Consider the following 19,579-nt stretch of genomic DNA (forward strand, 5'->3'; position numbering starts at 1 on the left):
CTCCTCCTTATCTGCTCACACTGTTCTTAGGCCTTATTCACACTGCTGGTCTAAACCAATGCGAGTGAATGAGGGCACTGACACGTCTGTCCTGCTGACCCGGCGGAAGTCAATGTTAAACAGATTTGCGCCCAAAAAACAGATCAGTAAGGAACAGCTGCAAAATGGAAGACACTCCGCCATTAACAATCCAAAAACCAAATGCATGCAAGATGGCCGCCAAAAACTGCACCACCATGTGAATAAGGCAGGAATTTAATTTAAAAAAAAAAAAGGCTATGATCATGTGATGGGGGCGCTGGTACATTGTCTGAGCGGTTACTATAAACTGTGCACCCATCACATAGCCAAGGACTGTCCACGTCACATGACCACAGACTGTATATATCACATGACCACAGACTGTATATAATCACACGACCACAGACTGTATATAATCACACGACCACAGACTGTATATAATCACACGACCACAGACTGTATATAATCACACGACCACAGACTGTATATATCACATGACCACAGACTGTATATAATCACACGACCACGGACTGTATATAATCACACGACCACGGACTGTATATAATCACACGACCACGGACTGTATATAATCACACGACCACGGACTGTATATAATCACACGACCACGGACTGTATATAATCACACGACCACGGACTGTATATAATCACACGACCACGGACTGTATATAATCACACGACCACAGACTGTATATAATCACACGACCACAGACTGTATATAATCACACGACCACAGACTGTATATAATCACACGACCACAGACTGTATATAATCACACGACCACGGACTGTATATATCACATGACCACAGACTGTATATAATCACATGACCACAGACTGTATATATCACATGACCACGGACTGTATATCTGACAGTGAGCAGAATTCTAGAAATCACAAGGAAATGATCCAGAGCTTATACAATAAAATGTCACACGTCTGCAGATTATACTGACCAATCAGAGGGCAGTATCTGTAATATCTCAGGATCCAAGATGATGACCTTGGCTGGGGCTGGAGGAGCTACCTGCCAAATATTTGCACCGTCTAGTCTTGGTGGCATTTACAATCTTGTAACTTTCCAAAACTTGGTGCACTTTATGGCGCATATCGTGACATAAGCTGCTCCTCCTTTCCATAAGCCCCAAAACATGTACCTCTATGCCACAATAAGCCCCAACGCGAGCCCCCTATACCATAATCCTGCCCCCGGGACAAGCCCCTGCACATACACCTGCCCCCGGGACTAGCCCCTGCACATACACCTGCCGCCGGGACTAGCCCCTGCACATACACCTGCCGCCGGGACTAGCCCCTGCACATACACCTGCCCCCGGGACTAGCCCCTGCACATACACCTGCCGCCGGGACTAGCCCCTGCACATACACCTGCCGCCGGGACTAGCCCCTGCACATACACCTGCCCCCGGGACTAGCCCCTGCACATACACCTGCCCCCGGGACTAGCCCCTGCACATACACCTGCCCCCGGGACTAGCCCCTGCACATACACCTGCCCCCGGGACTAGCCCCTGCACATACACCTGCCCCCGGGACTAGCCCCTGCACATACACCTGCCGCCGGGACTAGCCCCTGCACATACACCTGCCCCCGGGACTAGCCCCTGTACTGTAAGTTTGCTCCTTTGAATGAACAGAAGATCAGAACAGGTGAGATACAGAAGTGATGAAGTCAGGAGATACTGTGTGACGGGGGTACATCTGTGAGGATATAGGTAGTGTCACACACCACATAGAGAACCACAACAAGGAGTCCAGAAGGGAGAACAGCCCCAGCACAAACCCCACAAAGACTGTACAAATGTGGCAGCCATTGCATAGACAATATTTGGGCTGCAGCACAGACTGTAGTGTAGAATATAGGGTGGGCCGTAGCAGACTGTAGTATAGTGTAGAATATAGGGTGGGCCGTAGCAGACTGTAGTATAGTGTAGAATATAGGGTGGGCCGTAGCAGACTGTAGTATAGTGTAGAACGTAGGGTAGGCTGTAGCACAGACTGTAGTACAGTGTAGAATGTAGGGTAGGCTGTAGCACATACTGTAGTATAGTGTAGAATGTAGTGTAGGCCGTAGCACAGACTGTAGTATAGTGTAGAATGTAGGGTAGGCTGTAGCACAGACTGTAGTATAGTGTAGAATGTAGGGTAGGCTGTAGCACAGACTGTAGTATAGTGTAGAATGTAGGGTGAGATGTAGCACAGACTGTAGTATAGTGTAGAATGTAGGGTAGGCTGTAGCACAGACTGTAGTATAGTGTAGAATGTAGGGTAGGCTGTAGCACATACTGTAGTATAGTGTAGAATGTAGGGTAGGCTGTAGCAGACTAGTGTAGAATGTAGGGTAGGCTGTAGCACAGACTGTAGTATAGTGTAGAATGTAGGGTAGGTTGTGGCACAGACTGTAGTATAGTGTAGAATGTAGGGTAGGCTGTAGCACATACTGTAGTATAGTGTAGAATGTAGTGTAGGCCGTAGCACAGACTGTAGTATAGTGTAGAATGTAGGGTAGGCTGTAGCACAGACTGTAGTATAGAGTAGAATGTAGGGTGAGATGTAGCACAGACTGTAGTATAGTGTAGAATGTAGGGTGAGCTTTAGCACAGACTGTAGTATAGTGTAGAATGTAGGGTAGGCTGTAGCACAGACTGTAGTATAGTGTAGAATGTAGGGTAGGCTGTAGCACATACTGTAGTATAGTGTAGAATGTAGGGTAGGCTGTAGCACAGACTGTAGTATAGTGTAGAATGTAGCGTAGGCCGTAGCACAGACTGTAGTATAGAGTAGAATGTAGGGTGAGATGTAGCACAGACTGTAGTATAGTGTAGAATGTAGGGTGAGCTTTAGCACAGACTGTAGTATAGTGTAGAATGTAGGGTAGGCTGTAGCACAGACTGTAGTATAGTGTAGAATGTAGGGTAGGCTGTAGCACATACTGTAGTATAGTGTAGAATGTAGGGTAGGCTGTAGCACAGACTGTAGTATAGTGTAGAATGTAGGGTAGGCTGTAGCACAGACTGTAGTATAGTGTAGAATGTAGGGTAGGCTGTAGCACAGACTGTAGTATAGTGTAGAATGTAGTGTAGGCTGTAGCACAGACTGTAGTATAGTGTAGAATGTAGGGTAGGCTGTAGCACAGACTGTAGTATAGTGTAGAATGTAGGGTAGGCTGTAGCACAGACTGTAGTATAGTGTAGAATGTAGTGTAGGCTGTAGCACAGACTGTAGTATAGTGTAGAATGTAGGGTAGGCTGTAGCACATACTGTAGTATAGTGTAGAATGTAGGGTAGGCTGTAGCACAGACTGTAGTATAGTGTAGAATGTAGGGTGAGATGTAGCACAGACTGTAGTATAGTGTAGAATGTAGGGTGAGCTTTAGCACAGACTGTAGTATAGTGTAGAATGTAGGGTAGGCTGTAGCACAGACTGTAGTATAGTGTAGAATGTAGGGTAGGCTGTAGCACAGACTGTAGTGTAGAATGTAGGGTAGGCTGTAGCACAGACTGTAGTATAGTGTAGAATGTAGGGTAGGCTGTAGCACAGACTGTAGTATAGTGTAGAATGTAGGGTAGGCTGTAGCACAGACTGTAGTGTAGAATGTAGGGTAGGCTGTAGCACAGACTGTAGTATAGTGTAGAATGTAGGGTGGGCTGTAGCACAGACTGTAGAATAGTGTAGAATGTAGTGTAGGCCGTAGCACAGACTGTAGTATAGTGTAGAATGTAGGGTAGGCTGTAGCACAGACTGTAGTATAGTGTAGAATGTAGGGTAGGCTGTAGCACATACTGTAGTATAGTGTAGAATGTAGGGTAGGCTGTAGCACAGACTGTAGTATAGTGTAGAATGTAGGGTAGGCTGTAGCACAGACTGTAGTATAGTGTAGAATGTAGGGTAGGCTGTAGCACAGACTGTAGTGTAGAATGTAGGGTAGGCTGTAGCATAGACTGTAGTATAGTGTAGAATGTAGGGTAGGCTGTAGCACATACTGTAGTATAGTGTAGAATGTAGGGTAGGCTGTAGCACAGACTGTAGTATAGTGTAGAATGTAGGGTAGGCTGTAGCACATACTGTAGTATAGTGTAGAATGTAGGGTAGGCTGTAGCACAGACTGTAGTATAGTGTAGAATGTAGGGTAGGCTGTAGCAGACTAGTGTAGAATGTAGGGTGAGATGTAGCACAGACTGTAGTATAGTGTAGAATGTAGCGTAGGCTGTAGCACAGACTGTAGTATAGTGTAGAATGTAGGGTAGGCTGTAGCACAGACTGTAGTATAGTGTAGAATGTAGGGTAGGCCGTAGCACAGACTGTAGTATAGAGTAGAATGTAGGGTGGGCTGTAGCACAGACTGTAGAATAGTGTAGAATGTAGTGTAGGCCGTAGCACAGACTGTAGTATAGTGTAGAATGTAGGGTAGGCTGTAGCACAGACTGTAGTATAGTGTAGAATGTAGGGTAGGCTGTAGCACAGACTGTAGTGTAGAATGTAGGGTAGGCTGTAGCATAGACTGTAGTATAGTGTAGAATGTAGGGTAGGCTGTAGCACATACTGTAGTATAGTGTAGAATGTAGGGTAGGCTGTAGCACAGACTGTAGTATAGTGTAGAATGTAGGGTAGGCTGTAGCACATACTGTAGTATAGTGTAGAATGTAGGGTAGGCTGTAGCACAGACTGTAGTATAGTGTAGAATGTAGGGTAGGCTGTAGCAGACTAGTGTAGAATGTAGGGTAGGCTGTAGCACAGACTGTAGTATAGTGTAGAATGTAGCGTAGGCTGTAGCACAGACTGTAGTATAGTGTAGAATGTAGGGTAGGCTGTAGCACAGACTGTAGTATAGTGTAGAATGTAGGGTAGGCCGTAGCACAGACTGTAGTATAGAGTAGAATGTAGGGTGGGCTGTAGCACAGACTGTAGAATAGTGTAGAATGTAGTGTAGGCCGTAGCACAGACTGTAGTATAGTGTAGAATGTAGGGTAGGCTGTAGCACAGACTGTAGTATAGTGTAGAATGTAGGGTAGGCCGTAGCACAGACTGTAGTATAGTGTAGAATGTAGGGTAGGCCGTAGCACAGACTGTAGTATAGTGTAGAATGTAGGGTAGGCCGTAGCACAGACTGTAGTATAGTGTAGAATGTAGTGTAGGCCGTAGCACAGACTGTAGTATAGTGTAGAATGTAGTGTAGGCCGTAGCACAGACTGTAGTATAGAGTAGAATGTAGGGTAGGCCGTAGCACAGACTGTAGTATAGTGTAGAATGTAGGGTAGGCCGTAGCACAGACTGTAGTATAGTGTAGAATGTAGCGTAGGCCGTAGCACAGACTGTAGTATAGTGTAGAATGTAGGGTAGGCCGTAGCACAGACTGTAGTATAGTGTAGAATGTAGTGTAGGCCGTAGCACAGACTGTAGTATAGTGTAGAATGTAGGGTAGGCCGTAGCACAGACTGTAGTATAGTGTAGAATGTAGGGTAGGCTGTAGCACAGACTGTAGTATAGTGTAGAATGTAGGGTAGGTTGTGGCACAGACTGTAGTATAGTGTAGAATGTAGGGTAGGCTGTAGCACAGACTGTAGTATAGTGTAGAATGTAGGGTAGGCTGTAGCACAGACTGTAGTATAGTGTAGAATGTAGGGTAGGCTGTAGCACAGACTGTAGTATAGTGTAGAATGTAGGGTAGGCTGTAGCACAGACTGTAGTGTAGAATGTAGGGTAGGCTGTAGCACAGACTGTAGTGTAGAATGTAGGGTAGGCTGTAGCACAGACTGTAGTATAGTGTAGAATGTAGGGTGAGATGTAGCACAGACTGTAGTATAGTGTAGAATGTAGGGTGAGCTTTAGCACAGACTGTAGTATAGTGTAGAATGTAGGGTAGGCTGTAGCACAGACTGTAGTATAGTGTAGAATGTAGGGTAGGCTGTAGCACATACTGTAGTATAGTGTAGAATGTAGGGTAGGCTGTAGCACAGACTGTAGTATAGTGTAGAATGTAGGGTAGGCTGTAGCACAGACTGTAGTGTAGAATGTAGGGTAGGCTGTAGCACAGACTGTAGTATAGTGTAGAATGTAGTGTAGGCTGTAGCACAGACTGTAGTATAGTGTAGAATGTAGGGTAGGCTGTAGCACAGACTGTAGTATAGTGTAGAATGTAGGGTAGGCTGTAGCACAGACTGTAGTATAGTGTAGAATGTAGTGTAGGCTGTAGCACAGACTGTAGTATAGTGTAGAATGTAGGGTAGGCTGTAGCACATACTGTAGTATAGTGTAGAATGTAGGGTAGGCTGTAGCACAGACTGTAGTATAGTGTAGAATGTAGGGTGAGATGTAGCACAGACTGTAGTATAGTGTAGAATGTAGGGTGAGCTTTAGCACAGACTGTAGTATAGTGTAGAATGTAGGGTAGGCTGTAGCACAGACTGTAGTATAGTGTAGAATGTAGGGTAGGTTGTAGCACATACTGTAGTATAGTGTAGAATGTAGGGTAGGCTGTAGCACAGACTGTAGTATAGTGTAGAATGTAGGGTAGGCTGTAGCACAGACTGTAGTGTAGAATGTAGGGTAGGCTGTAGCACAGACTGTAGTATAGTGTAGGATGTAGGGTAGGCTGTAGCACAGACTGTAGTATAGTGTAGAATGTAGGGTAGGCTGTAGCACAGACTGTAGTGTAGAATGTAGGGTGGGCTGTAGCACAGACTGTAGAATAGTGTAGAATGTAGTGTAGGCCGTAGCACAGACTGTAGTATAGTGTAGAATGTAGGGTAGGCTGTAGCACAGACTGTAGTATAGTGTAGAATGTAGGGTAGGCTGTAGCACATACTGTAGTATAGTGTAGAATGTAGGGTAGGCTGTAGCACAGACTGTAGTATAGTGTAGAATGTAGGGTAGGCTGTAGCACAGACTGTAGTATAGTGTAGAATGTAGGGTAGGCTGTAGCACAGACTGTAGTGTAGAATGTAGGGTAGGCTGTAGCATAGACTGTAGTATAGTGTAGAATGTAGGGTAGGCTGTAGCACATACTGTAGTATAGTGTAGAATGTAGGGTAGGCTGTAGCACAGACTGTAGTATAGTGTAGAATGTAGGGTAGGCTGTAGCACATACTGTAGTATAGTGTAGAATGTAGGGTAGGCTGTAGCACAGACTGTAGTATAGTGTAGAATGTAGGGTAGGCTGTAGCAGACTAGTGTAGAATGTAGGGTGAGATGTAGCACAGACTGTAGTATAGTGTAGAATGTAGCGTAGGCTGTAGCACAGACTGTAGTATAGTGTAGAATGTAGTGTAGGCCGTAGCACAGACTGTAGTATAGAGTAGAATGTAGGGTGGGCTGTAGCACAGACTGTAGAATAGTGTAGAATGTAGTGTAGGCCGTAGCACAGACTGTAGTATAGTGTAGAATGTAGGGTAGGCTGTAGCACAGACTGTAGTATAGTGTAGAATGTAGGGTAGGCCGTAGCACAGACTGTAGTATAGTGTAGAATGTAGGGTAGGCCGTAGCACAGACTGTAGTATAGTGTAGAATGTAGGGTAGGCCGTAGCACAGACTGTAGTATAGTGTAGAATGTAGTGTAGGCCGTAGCACAGACTGTAGTATAGTGTAGAATGTAGTGTAGGCCGTAGCACAGACTGTAGTATAGAGTAGAATGTAGGGTAGGCCGTAGCACAGACTGTAGTATAGTGTAGAATGTAGGGTAGGCCGTAGCACAGACTGTAGTATAGTGTAGAATGTAGCGTAGGCCGTAGCACAGACTGTAGTATAGTGTAGAATGTAGCGTAGGCCGTAGCACAGACTGTAGTATAGTGTAGAATGTAGGGTAGGCCGTAGCACAGACTGTAGTATAGTGTAGAATGTAGGGTAGGCTGTAGCACAGACTGTAGTATAGTGTAGAATGTAGGGTAGGTTGTGGCACAGACTGTAGTATAGTGTAGAATGTAGGGTAGGCTGTAGCACAGACTGTAGTATAGTGTAGAATGTAGGGTAGGCTGTAGCACAGACTGTAGTATAGTGTAGAATGTAGTGTAGGCCGTAGCACAGACTGTAGTATAGTGTAGAATGTAGGGTGGGCTGTAGCACAGACTGTAGTATAGTGTAGAATGTAGGGTAGGCTGTAGCACAGACTGTAGTATAGTGTAGAATGTAGGGTAGGTTGTGGCACAGACTGTAGTATAGTGTAGAATGTAGGGTAGGCTGTAGCACAGACTGTAGTATAGTGTAGAATGTAGGGTAGGCTGTAGCACAGACTGTAGTATAGTGTAGAATGTAGGGTGAGATGTAGCACAGACTGTAGTATAGTGTAGAATGTAGGGTAGGCCGTAGCACAGACTGTAGTATAGTGTAGAATGTAGGGTAGGCTGTAGCACAGACTGTAGTATAGTGTAGAATGTAGGGTAGGTTGTGGCACAGACTGTAGTATAGTGTAGAATGTAGGGTAGGCTGTAGCACAGACTGTAGTATAGTGTAGAATGTAGGGTAGGCTGTAGCACAGACTGTAGTATAGTGTAGAATGTAGTGTAGGCCGTAGCACAGACTGTAGTATAGTGTAGAATGTAGGGTGGGCTGTAGCACAGACTGTAGTATAGTGTAGAATGTAGGGTGAGATGTAGCACAGACTGTAGTATAGTGTAGAATGTAGGGTAGGCCGTAGCACAGACTGTAGTATAGTGTAGAATGTAGGGTGGGCTGTAGCACAGACTGTAGTGTGTCAGCCGGTGACATTACACAGGGCCCCCCACCAGTGCAGGCCCAGACACAGGGCCCCTCGGCTGTGCAGGCCCACACACAGGGCCCCTCGGCTGTGCAGGCCCACACACAGGGCCCCTCGGCTGTGCAGGCCCACACACAGGGCCCCTCGGCTGTGCAGGCCCACACACAGGGCCCCTCGGCTGTGCAGGCCCACACACAGGGCCCCTCGGCTGTGCAGGCCCACACACAGGGCCCCTCGGCTGTGCAGGACCACACACAGGGCCCCTCGGCTGTGCAGGACCACACACAGGGCCCCTCGGCTGTGCAGGACCAGACACAGGGCCCCTCACCAGTGTAGGACCAGACACAGGGCCCCTCACCAGTGTAGGACCACACACAGGGCCCCTCGGCTGTGCAGGACCACACACAGGGCCCCTCGGCTGTGCAGGACCACACACAGGGCCCCTCACCAGTGCAGGACTACACACAGGGCCCCTCACCAGTGCAGGACCAGACACAGGGCCCCTCACCAGTGCAGGACTACACACAGGGCCCCTCACCAGTGCAGGACCAGACACAGGGCCCCTCACCAGTGCAGGACTACACACAGGGCCCCTCGGCTGTGCAGGACCACACACAGGGCCCCTCACCAGTGCAGGACTACACACAGGGCCCCTCACCAGTGCAGGACCAGACACAGGGCCCCTCACCAGTGCAGGCCCACACACAGGGCCCCTCGGCTGTGCAGGCCCACACACAGGGCCCCTCGGCTGTGCAGGACCACACACAGGGCCCCTCGGCTGTGCAGGACCACACACAGGGCCCCTCACCAGTGTAGGACCAGACACAGGGCCCCTCGGCTGTGCAGGACCACACACAGGGCCCCTCGGCTGTGCAGGACCACACACAGGGCCCCTCGGCTGTGCAGGACCACACACAGGGCCCCTCACCAGTGCAGGACTACACACAGGGCCCCTCGGCTGTGCAGGGTAACCTTACACCCTTCGAGTGTCCAGGAACAAACCGAGGTCCCGTCACGTGTCCTGCAGAGCGCAGGGGCCCCCACAGGTGGGCTGTAGGACCCCTCATTGCTCACCACAAGCCTGTAGCCTCACCAGGCCTATCCAGTGCACGGCCCTCCCAGGCCCCAGCGCGGCCTCCCCGGAGCCGGAGCCCCCTGCCCCCCATTCCCCGGACACATACATGTACATGACACCGGGTGTGCGCCCCCTCCTCAGACACACAACACCCGGCGACTCACCTCGCACTCTCCCCCTGTCTATGGAGACGGCCGTGACGGGCAGAAGGCGCCCACCAATCAGCGACTCCGCCGCCGGCGACTGCAGCCAATCACTAGTCAGCAAGGCGGGGCTTAGCGGAGGTCCCCTCTCAGCTCCTCTCCTGCATGGAATCATGTGGGAATGTCAGAGCAACATGGCGCCGGGCGCGGGGCATGACGGGAGCTGTAGTCCGGAGTCACATGGGCCTGTGTCATCCCTGTGCCTGGGGGAGGATGGGGAGAAGCAGCCCTGGGTAAGGGGCAAAGACTACAGCTAGGCCCGAGCCTGAGGGAGGAGGGGACAGCAGTCCCATGTAACAGCATGTAATGTAGTAATGTCACCGGCAGTCCCATGTAACAGCATGTAATGTCACCGGCAGTCCTATGTAACAGCATGTAATGTCACCGGCAGTCCTATGTAACAGCATGTAATGTAGTAATGTCACCGGCAGTCCCATGTAACACCATGTAATGTAGTAATGTCACCGGCAGTCCCATGTAACAGCATGTAATGTAGTAATGTCACCGGCAGTCCCATGTAACAGCATGTAATGTCACCGGCAGTCCTATGTAACAGCATGTAATGTCACCGGCAGTCCTATGTAACAGCATGTAATGTAGTAATGTCACCGGCAGTCCCATGTAACACCATGTAATGTAGTAATGTCACCGGCAGTCCCATGTAACACCATGTAATGTCACCGGCAGTCCCATGTAACAGCATGTAATGTAGTAATGTCACCGGCAGTCCCATGTAACACCATGTAATGTCACCGGCAGTCCCATGTAACACCATGTAATGTCACCGGCAGTCCCATGTAACAGCATGTAATGTAGTAATGTCACCGGCAGTCCCATGTAACAGCATGTAATGTAGTAATGTCACCGGCAGTCCCATGTAACACCATGTAATGTAGTAATGTCACCGGCAGTCCCATGTAACAGCATGTAATGTAGTAATCTCACCGGCAGTCCTATGTAACACCATGTAATGTAGTAATGTCACCAGCAGTCCTATGTAACAGCATGTAATGTAGTAATGTCACCGGCAGTCCCATGTAACAGCATGTAATGTAGTAATCTCACCGGCAGTCCTATGTAACACCATGTAATGTAGTAATGTCACCGGCAGTCCCATGTAACAGCATGTAATGTAGTAATGTCACCAGCAGTCCTATGTAACACCATGTAATGTAGTAATGTCACCGGCAGTCCCATGTAACAGCATGTAATGTAGTAATGTCACCAGCAGTCCTATGTAACAGCATGTAATGTAGTAATCTCACCGGCAGTCCTATGTAACACCATGTAATGTAGTAATGTCACCGGCAGTCCCATGTAACACCATGTAATGTAGTAATGTCACCGGCAGTCCCATGTAACAGCATGTAATGTAGTAATGTCACCAGCAGTCCTATGTAACAGCATGTAATGTAGTAATGTCACCAGCAGTCCTATGTAACAGCATGTAATGTAGTAATCTCACCGGCAGTCCTATGTAACACCATGTAATGTAGTAATGTCACCGGCAGTCCCATGTAACACCATGTAATGTAGTAATGTCACCAGCAGTCCTATGTAACAGCATGTAATGTAGTAATGTCACCGGCAGTCCCATGTAACAGCATGTAATGTAGTAATGTCACCAGCAGTCCTATGTAACACCATGTAATGTAGTAATGTCACCAGCAGTCCCATGTAACAGCATGTAATGTAGTAATGTCACCAGCAGTCCTATGTAACAGCATGTAATGTAGTAATCTCACCGGCAGTCCTATGTAACACCATGTAATGTAGTAATGTCACCGGCAGTCCCATGTAACACCATGTAATGTAGTAATGTCACCAGCAGTCCTATGTAACACCATGTAATGTAGTAATGTCACCGGCAGTCCCATGTAACAGCATGTAATGTAGTAATGTCACCGGCAGTCCCATGTAACAGCATGTAATGTAGTAATGTCACCAGCAGTCCTATGTAACACCATGTAATGTAGTAATGTCACCGGCAGTCCCATGTAACAGCATGTAATATAGTAATGTCACCGGCAGTCCCATGTAACAGCATGTAATGTAGTAATGTCACCAGCAGTCCTATGTAACACCATGTAATGTAGTAATGTCACCGGCAGTCCCATGTAACAGCATGTAATGTAGTAATCTCACCGGCAGTCCCATGTAACACCATGTAATGTAGTAATGTCTCTAAGTCTCTAATGATCTCCTAATGGCTAAATCCAATGGTGACTTCTCTCGTCTTATTCTTCTGGACCTCTCTGCAGCTTGTGACACTGTTGACCATCATCTCCTCCTCACTCTGCTCCGCTCAGTCGGCCTCATGGACACTGCGCTCTCCTGGTTCTCCTCTTATCTCTCAGACCGCACTCTCAGTCTATCATTTGCGGGCTCTGTTTCCTCCCCTCTTTCCCTTGCTGTTGGGGTTCCTCAGGGCTCGGTCCTCGGCCCCCTGCTCTTTTCTCTCTACACAGCCCCCATTGGACAAACCATTGCCAGATTTGGCTTCAGGTCCCATCTTTATGCTGATGACACCCAATTATACACATCTTCCTGTGACATCACCCCTGCACTCATACAGAACACCAGTGACTGTCTCTCTGCTGTCTCTAATATCATGTCCTCTCTCTATCTGACACTAAATCTCTCTAAGACTGAACTACTGCTGTTTCCACCATCTAATAGATCTGTCCCTGATATATCCATTGCAGTCTCAGGCCTTACTATAACTCCTAGGCAGCAGGCCCGCTGCCTCGGGGTCATGTGTGACGCAGACCTTTCCTTCACCCCTCATATTGAATCACTCGCACGTTCATGTCACCTCCACCTCAAAAACATCTCCAGAATACACCCTTTCCTTACCAGAGATACACTAAAGACACTTATTGTCTCTCTGGTTCATTCTCGCCTTGACTACTGTAACTCCTTACTAATCCGTCTCCCCCTCACTAAACTCTCCCCTCTACAATCTATTCTGAATGCAGCGGCTCATCTATCAGGCTAGACGCTACAGCGAGGCCTCCGGTCTGTGCCGGTCACTACAGCGAGGCCTCCGGTCTGTGCCGGTCACTACAGCGAGGCCTCCGGTCTGTGCCGGTCACTACAGCGAGGCCTCCGGTCTGTGCCGGTCACTACAGCGAGGCCTCCGGTCTGTGCCGGTCACTACAGCGAGGCCTCCGGTCTGTGCCGGTCACTACAGCGAGGCCTCCGGTCTGTGCCGGTCACTACAGCGAGGCCTCCGGTCTGTGCCGGTCACTACAGCGAGGCCTCGCCTCCGGTCTGTGCCGGTCACTACAGCGAGGCCTCCGGTCTGTGCCGGTCACTACAGCGAGGCCTCCGGTCTGTGCCGGTCACTACAGCGAGGCCTCCGGTCTGTGCCGGTCACTACAGGGAGGCCTCCGGTCTGTGCCGGTCACTACAGGGGGGCCTCCGGTCTGTGCCGGTCACTACAGGGGGGCCTCCGGTCTGTGCCGGTCACTACAGCGAGGCCTCCGGTCTGTGCCGGTCACTACAGCGAGGCCTCCGGTCTGTGCCGGTCACTACAACGAGGCCTCCGGTCTGTGCCGGTCACTACAGCGAGGCCTCTGGTCTGTGCCGGTCACTACAGCGAGGCCTCCGGTCTGTGCCGGTCACTACAGCGAGGCCTCCGGTCTGTGCCGGTCACTACAGCGAGGCCTCCGGTCTGTGCCGGTCAGTACAGCGAGGCCTCCGGTCTGTGCCAGTCACTACAGCGAGGCCTCCGGTCTGTGCCGGTCACTACAGCGAGGCCTCCGGTCTGTGCCAGTCACTACAGCGAGGCCTCCGGTCTGTGCCAGTCGCTACATTGGCTGCCTATTCATTATAGAATAAAATATAAAGTTATTACTCTCATCCACAAGGCTCTCCATAAAGCCGCACCTCCCTACATTTCCTCCCTCATCTCTGTCTACCGCCCAACCCGTGTTCTCCGCTCACTCAATGATCTAACACTTCCATCCTCTATTATCAGAACCTCCCCCGCTCGTATACAAGACTTCTCCCGAGCTGCACCACTTCTCTGGAATGCTCTACCCCGGACAATCAGAGAAACTCCCGACTTCTACAGTTTCAAACGCAAACTAAAGACGCATCTTTTCAGACAAGCCTATCACAATTCCTAATGTCCCTCCAGCTCTGCCCCCAGATTCATGTCCCTCCATCTCTGCCCCCAGATTCATGTCCCCTCCATCTCTGCCCCCAGATTCATGTCCCCCATCTCTGCCCCCAGATTCATGCCCCCCCTCCATCTCTCCCTCCAGATTCATGTCCCCCCTCCATCTCTGCCCCAGATTCATGTCCCCTCCATCTTTGCCCCCAGATTCATGTCCTCTCAATCTCTGCCCCAGATTCATGTCCCCTCCATCTCTGCCCCAGATTCATGTCCCCTCCATCTCTGCCCCCAGATTCATGTCCCCTCCATCTCTGCCCCCCAGATTCATGTCCCTCCATCTCTGCCCACAGATTCATGTCCCCCCATCTCTGCCCCCAGTTTCATGTCCCTCCATCTCTGCCCCCAGATTCATGTCCCCTCCATCTCTGCCCCCAGATTCATGTCCCCTCCATCTCTGCCCTCAGATTCATGTCCCCTCCATCTTTGCCCCCAGATTCATGTTCCCTCCATCTCTGCCCCCAGATTCATGTCCCCTCCATCTCTGCCCCCAGATTCATGTCCCCTACATCTCTGCCCCCAGATTCATGTCCCTCCAGCTCTGCCCCCAGTTTCATGTCCCCCCATCTCTGCCCCCAGATTCATGTCCCTCCATCTCTGCCCCCAGATTCATGTCCCCTCCATCTCTGCCCCCAGATTCATGTCCCCCATCTCTGCCCCCAGATTCATGCCCCCCCTCCATCTCTCCCCCCAGATTCATGTCCTCTCCATCTCTGCCCCAGATTCATGTCCCCTCCATCTCTGCCCCAGATTCATGTCCCCTCCATCTCTGCCCCCAGATTCATGTCCCCTCCATCTCTGCCCCCCAGATTCATGTCCCTCCATCTCTGCCCCCAGATTCATGTCCCCTCCATCTCTGCCCCCAGATTCATGTCCCCATCTCTGCCCCCAGATTCATGTCCCCCCTCCATCTCTCCCCCCAGATTCATGTCCCCCCTCCATCTCTGCCCCAGATTCATGTCCTCTCCATCTCTGCCCCCAGATTCATGTCCCCCCATCTCTGCCCCCAGATTCATGTCCCTCCATCTCTGCCCCCAGATTCATGTCCCCCCATCTCTGCCCCCAGATTCATGTCCCCCATCTCTGACCCCAGATTCATGTCCCCCCATCTCTGACCCCAGATTCATGTCCCTCCATCTCTGCCCCCAGATTCATGTCCCCCATCTCTGCCCCCAGATTCATGTCCCCCATCTCTACCCCCAGATTCATGTCCCCTCCATCTCTGCCCCCAGATTCATGTCCCCTCCATCTCTGTCCCCAGATTCATGTCCCCCATCTCTGCCCCCAGATTCATGTCCCTCCATCTCTGCCCCCAGATTCATATCCCTCCAGCTCTGCCCCCAGATTCATGTCCCTCCATCTCTGCCCCCAGATTCATGTCCCTCCATCTCTGCCCCCAGATTCATGTCCTCTCCATCTCTGCCCCCAGATTCATATCCCTCCAGCTCTGCCCCCAGATTCATGTCCCTCCATCTCTGCCCCCAGATTCATGTCCCCATCTCTGCCCACAGATTCATGTCCCCCCCATCTCTGCCCCCAGATTCATGTCCCCCCCATCTCTGCCCCCAGATTCATGGCCTCCCCATCTCTGCCCCCCGATTCATGTCCTCTCCATCTCTGCCCCCAGATTCATGTCCCTCCATCTCTTCCCCGATTCATGCCCCACATCTCTGCCCCCAGTTTCATGTCCCCCCTCCATCTCTGCCCCCAGATTCATGTCCTCTCCATCTCTGCCCCCAGCTTCATGTCCTCTCCATGTCTGCCCCCAGATTCCTGTCCCCTCCTTTTCTGCCCCCAGTTTCATGTCCCCCTCCATCTCTGCCCCCAGCTTCATGTCCTCTCCATGTCTGTCCCCAGATTCCTGTCCCCTCCTTTTCTGCCCCCAGATTCATGTCCCCCCATCTCTGACCCCAGATTCATGTCCGTCCATCTCTGCCCCCAGATTCATGTCCCCACATCTCTGCCCCCAGATTCACGTCCCCCATCTCTGCCCCCAGATTCATGTCCCCACATCTCTGCCCCCAGATTCATGTCCCCCCATCTCTGCCCCCAGATTCATGTCCCCCCATCTCTGCCCCCAGATTTATGTCCCCCCATCTCTGCCCCCAGATTCATGTCCCCCCATCTCTTCCCCCAGCTTCATGTCCTCCCATCTCTGCCCCCAGATTCATGTCCTCTCCATCTCTGCCCCCAGATTCATGTCCTCTCCATCTCTGCCCCCAGATTCATGTCCTCTCCATCTGTGCCCCCAGATTCATGTCCCCCATCTCTACCCCCAGATTCATGTCCCCTCCATCTCTGCCCCCAGATTCATGTCCCCCCACCTCTGCCCCCAGATTCATGTCCTCTCCATCTCTGCCCCCAGATTCATATCCCTCCAGCTCTGCCCCCAGATTCATGTCCCCCCATCTCTGCCCCCAGATTCATGTCCCCCCATCTCTGCCCCCAGATTCATGTCCCCCATCTCTGCCCACAGATTCATATCCCTCCAGCTCTGCCCCCAGATTCATGTCCCCCCATCTCTGCCCCCAGATTCATGTCCCCCCATCTCTGCCCCCAGATTCATGTCCCCCATCTCTGCCCCCAGATTTATGTCCCCCCATCTCTGCCCCCAGATTCATGTCCCCCCATCTCTTCCCCCAGCTTCATGTCCTCCCATCTCTGCCCCCAGATTCATGTCCTCTCCATCTCTGCCCCCAGATTCATGTCCTCTCCATCTCTGCCCCCAGATTCATGTCCTCTCCATCTGTGCCCCCAGATTCATGTCCCCCATCTCTACCCCCAGATTCATGTCCCCTCCATCTCTGCCCCCAGATTCATGTCCCCCCACCTCTGCCCCCAGATTCATGTCCTCTCCATCTCTGCCCCCAGATTCATATCCCTCCAGCTCTGCCCCCAGATTCATGTCCCCCCATCTCTGCCCCCAGATTCATGTCCCCCCATCTCTGCCCCCAGATTCATGTCCCCCCATCTCTGCCCCCAGATTCATGTCCCCCATCTCTGCCCACAGATTCATGTCCCCCCCATCTCTGCCCACAGATTCATGTCCCCCCCATCTCTGCCCCCAGATTCATGGCCTCCCCATCTCTGCCCCCCGATTCATGTCCTCTCCATGTCTGCCCCCAGATTCCTGTCCCCTCCTTTTCTGCCCCCAGTTTCATGTCCCCCTCCATCTCTGCCCCCAGATTCATGTCCCCCATCTCTTCCCCCAGTTTCATGTCCCCCTTCCATCTCTGCCCCCAGATTCCTGTCCCCTCCATCTCTGCCCCCAGTTTCATGTCCCCCTTCCATCTCTGCCCCCAGATTCATGTCCTCTCCATCTCTGCCCCCAGATTCATGTCCTCTCCATCTCTGCCCCCAGCTTCATGTCCTCTCCATGTCTGCCCCCAGATTCCTGTCCCCTCCTTCTCTGCCCCCAGTTTCATGTCCTCCCTCCATCTCTTCCCCCAGATTCATGTCCCCCATCTTTGCCCCCAGATTCATGTCCCCCTCCATCTCTGCCCCCAGATTCATGTCCCCCATCTCTGCCCCCAGTTTCATGTCCCCCTTCCATCTCTGCCCCCAGATTCATGTCCTCTCCATCTCTGCCCCCAGATTCATGTCCTCTCCTTCTCTGCCCCCAGTTTCATGTCCTCCTTCCATCTCTGCCCCCAGATTCATGTCCCCCATCTCTGCCCACAGATTCATGTCCCCACATCTCTGCCCCCAGATTCATGTCCCCCCATCTCTGCCCCCAGATTCATGTCCCCCCATCTCTTCCCCCAGATTCATGTCCTCCCATCTCTGCCCCCAAATTCATGTCCCTCCATCTCTGCCCCCAGATTCATGTCCTCTCCATCTCTGCCCCCAGATTCATGTCCTCTCCATCTCTGCCCCCAGATTCATGTCCTCTCCATCTCTGCCCCCAGATTCATGTCCTCTCCATCTCTGCCCCCAGATTCATGTCCCCCATCTCTGCCCACAGATTCATGTCCCCACATCTCTGCCCCCAGATTCATGTCCCCCCATCTCTGCCCCCAGATTCATGTCCCCCCATCTCTTCCCCCAGATTCATGTCCTCTCCATCTCTGCCCCCAGATTCATGTCCTCTCCATCTCTGCCCCCAGATTCATGTCCTCTCCTTCTCTGCCCCCAGTTTCATGTCCTCCTTCCATCTCTGCCCCCAGATTCATGTCCCCCATCTCTGCCCACAGATTCATGTCCCCACATCTCTGCCCCCAGATTCATGTCCCCCCATCTCTGCCCCCAGATTCATGTCCCCCCATCTCTTCCCCCAGATTCATGTCCTCCCATCTCTGCCCCCAAATTCATGTCCCTCCATCTCTGCCCCCAGATTCATGTCCTCTCCATCTCTGCCCCCAGATTCATGTCCTCTCCATCTCTGCCCCCAGATTCATGTCCTCTCCATCTCTGCCCCCAGATTCATGTCCTCTCCATCTCTGCCCCCAGATTCATGTCCCCCATCTCTGCCCACAGATTCATGTCCCCTCCATCTCTGCCCCCAGATTCATGTCCCCCCACCTCTGCCCCCAGATTCATGTCCTCTCCATCTCTGCCCCCAGATTCATATCCCTCCAGCTCTGCCCCCAGAGTCATGTCCCTCCATCTCTGCCCCCAGATTCATGTCCCCCCATCTCTGCCCCCAGATTCATGTCCCCCCATCTCTGCCCCCAGATTCATGTCCCCCCATCTCTGCCCCCAGATTCATGTCCCCCATCTCTGCCCACAGATTCATGTCCCCCCCATCTCTGCCCCAGATTCATGTCCCCCCCATCTCTTCCCCCAGATTCATGGCCTCCCCATCTCTGCCCCCAGATTCATGTCCCCTCCATCTCTGCCCCCAGATTCATGTCCCCTCCATCTCTGCCCCCCGATTCATGTCCTCTCCATCTCTGCCCCCAGATTCATGTCCCTCCATCTCTGCCCCCAGATTCATGTCCCCCCATCTCTGCCCCCAGATTCATGTCCCCCCATCTCTGCCCCCAGATTCATGTCCCCCCATCTCTTCCCCCAGATTCATGTCCTCTCCATCTCTGCCCCCAGCTTCATGTCCTCTCCATGTCTGTCCCCAGATTCCTGTCCCCTCCTTTTTCTGCCTAGTCTTTACCATACACCCTTTAGGTGCCTGGCTGGAATGTACCTGTCTTCCCAGACCACACCCTTCACTCTCTCACATACCCCCTCTCAGTTCTGACCCCCTCGGGGTGAACTCCAGACACCAAACAATAAGCCCGGGACAAGACATCTGCATTGCCTTGCAGTTTCCCGGCTCTGTACTCCACTGTGAACTTCTGAAGTGACAAGAACCACCTAGTCACCCTGGCATTCTTGTCCTTGGTCCTGGGCGAGTGGTTGGTCACCAGGTGGAACTG

General features: G+C 51.4%; 1 protein-coding gene across 2 annotated transcripts in view; it reads right to left on the reverse strand.

Moving 5' to 3' along the window:
* ERI3 (ERI1 exoribonuclease family member 3) overlaps positions 1-10,142 on the reverse strand; it is a 238,367-nt gene extending 228,225 nt beyond the window's left edge. The window contains exon 1 of one of the 2 annotated variants that reach the window (XM_075286594.1): positions 9,989-10,142. In XM_075286594.1, coding sequence (XP_075142695.1) covers positions 9,989-10,142 — 154 coding nt within the window. Of the gene's footprint in view, positions 1-9,930; positions 9,951-9,988 lie in introns of those variants that run through there. The other variant, XM_075286595.1, reaches the window with a different exon arrangement.
* Positions 10,143-19,579: the final 9,437 nt, after the last annotated feature.

Source organism: Leptodactylus fuscus, chromosome 9, assembly GCF_031893055.1.
Source record: "Leptodactylus fuscus isolate aLepFus1 chromosome 9, aLepFus1.hap2, whole genome shotgun sequence".
NCBI classification, from domain to species: Eukaryota; Metazoa; Chordata; class Amphibia; order Anura; family Leptodactylidae; genus Leptodactylus; species Leptodactylus fuscus.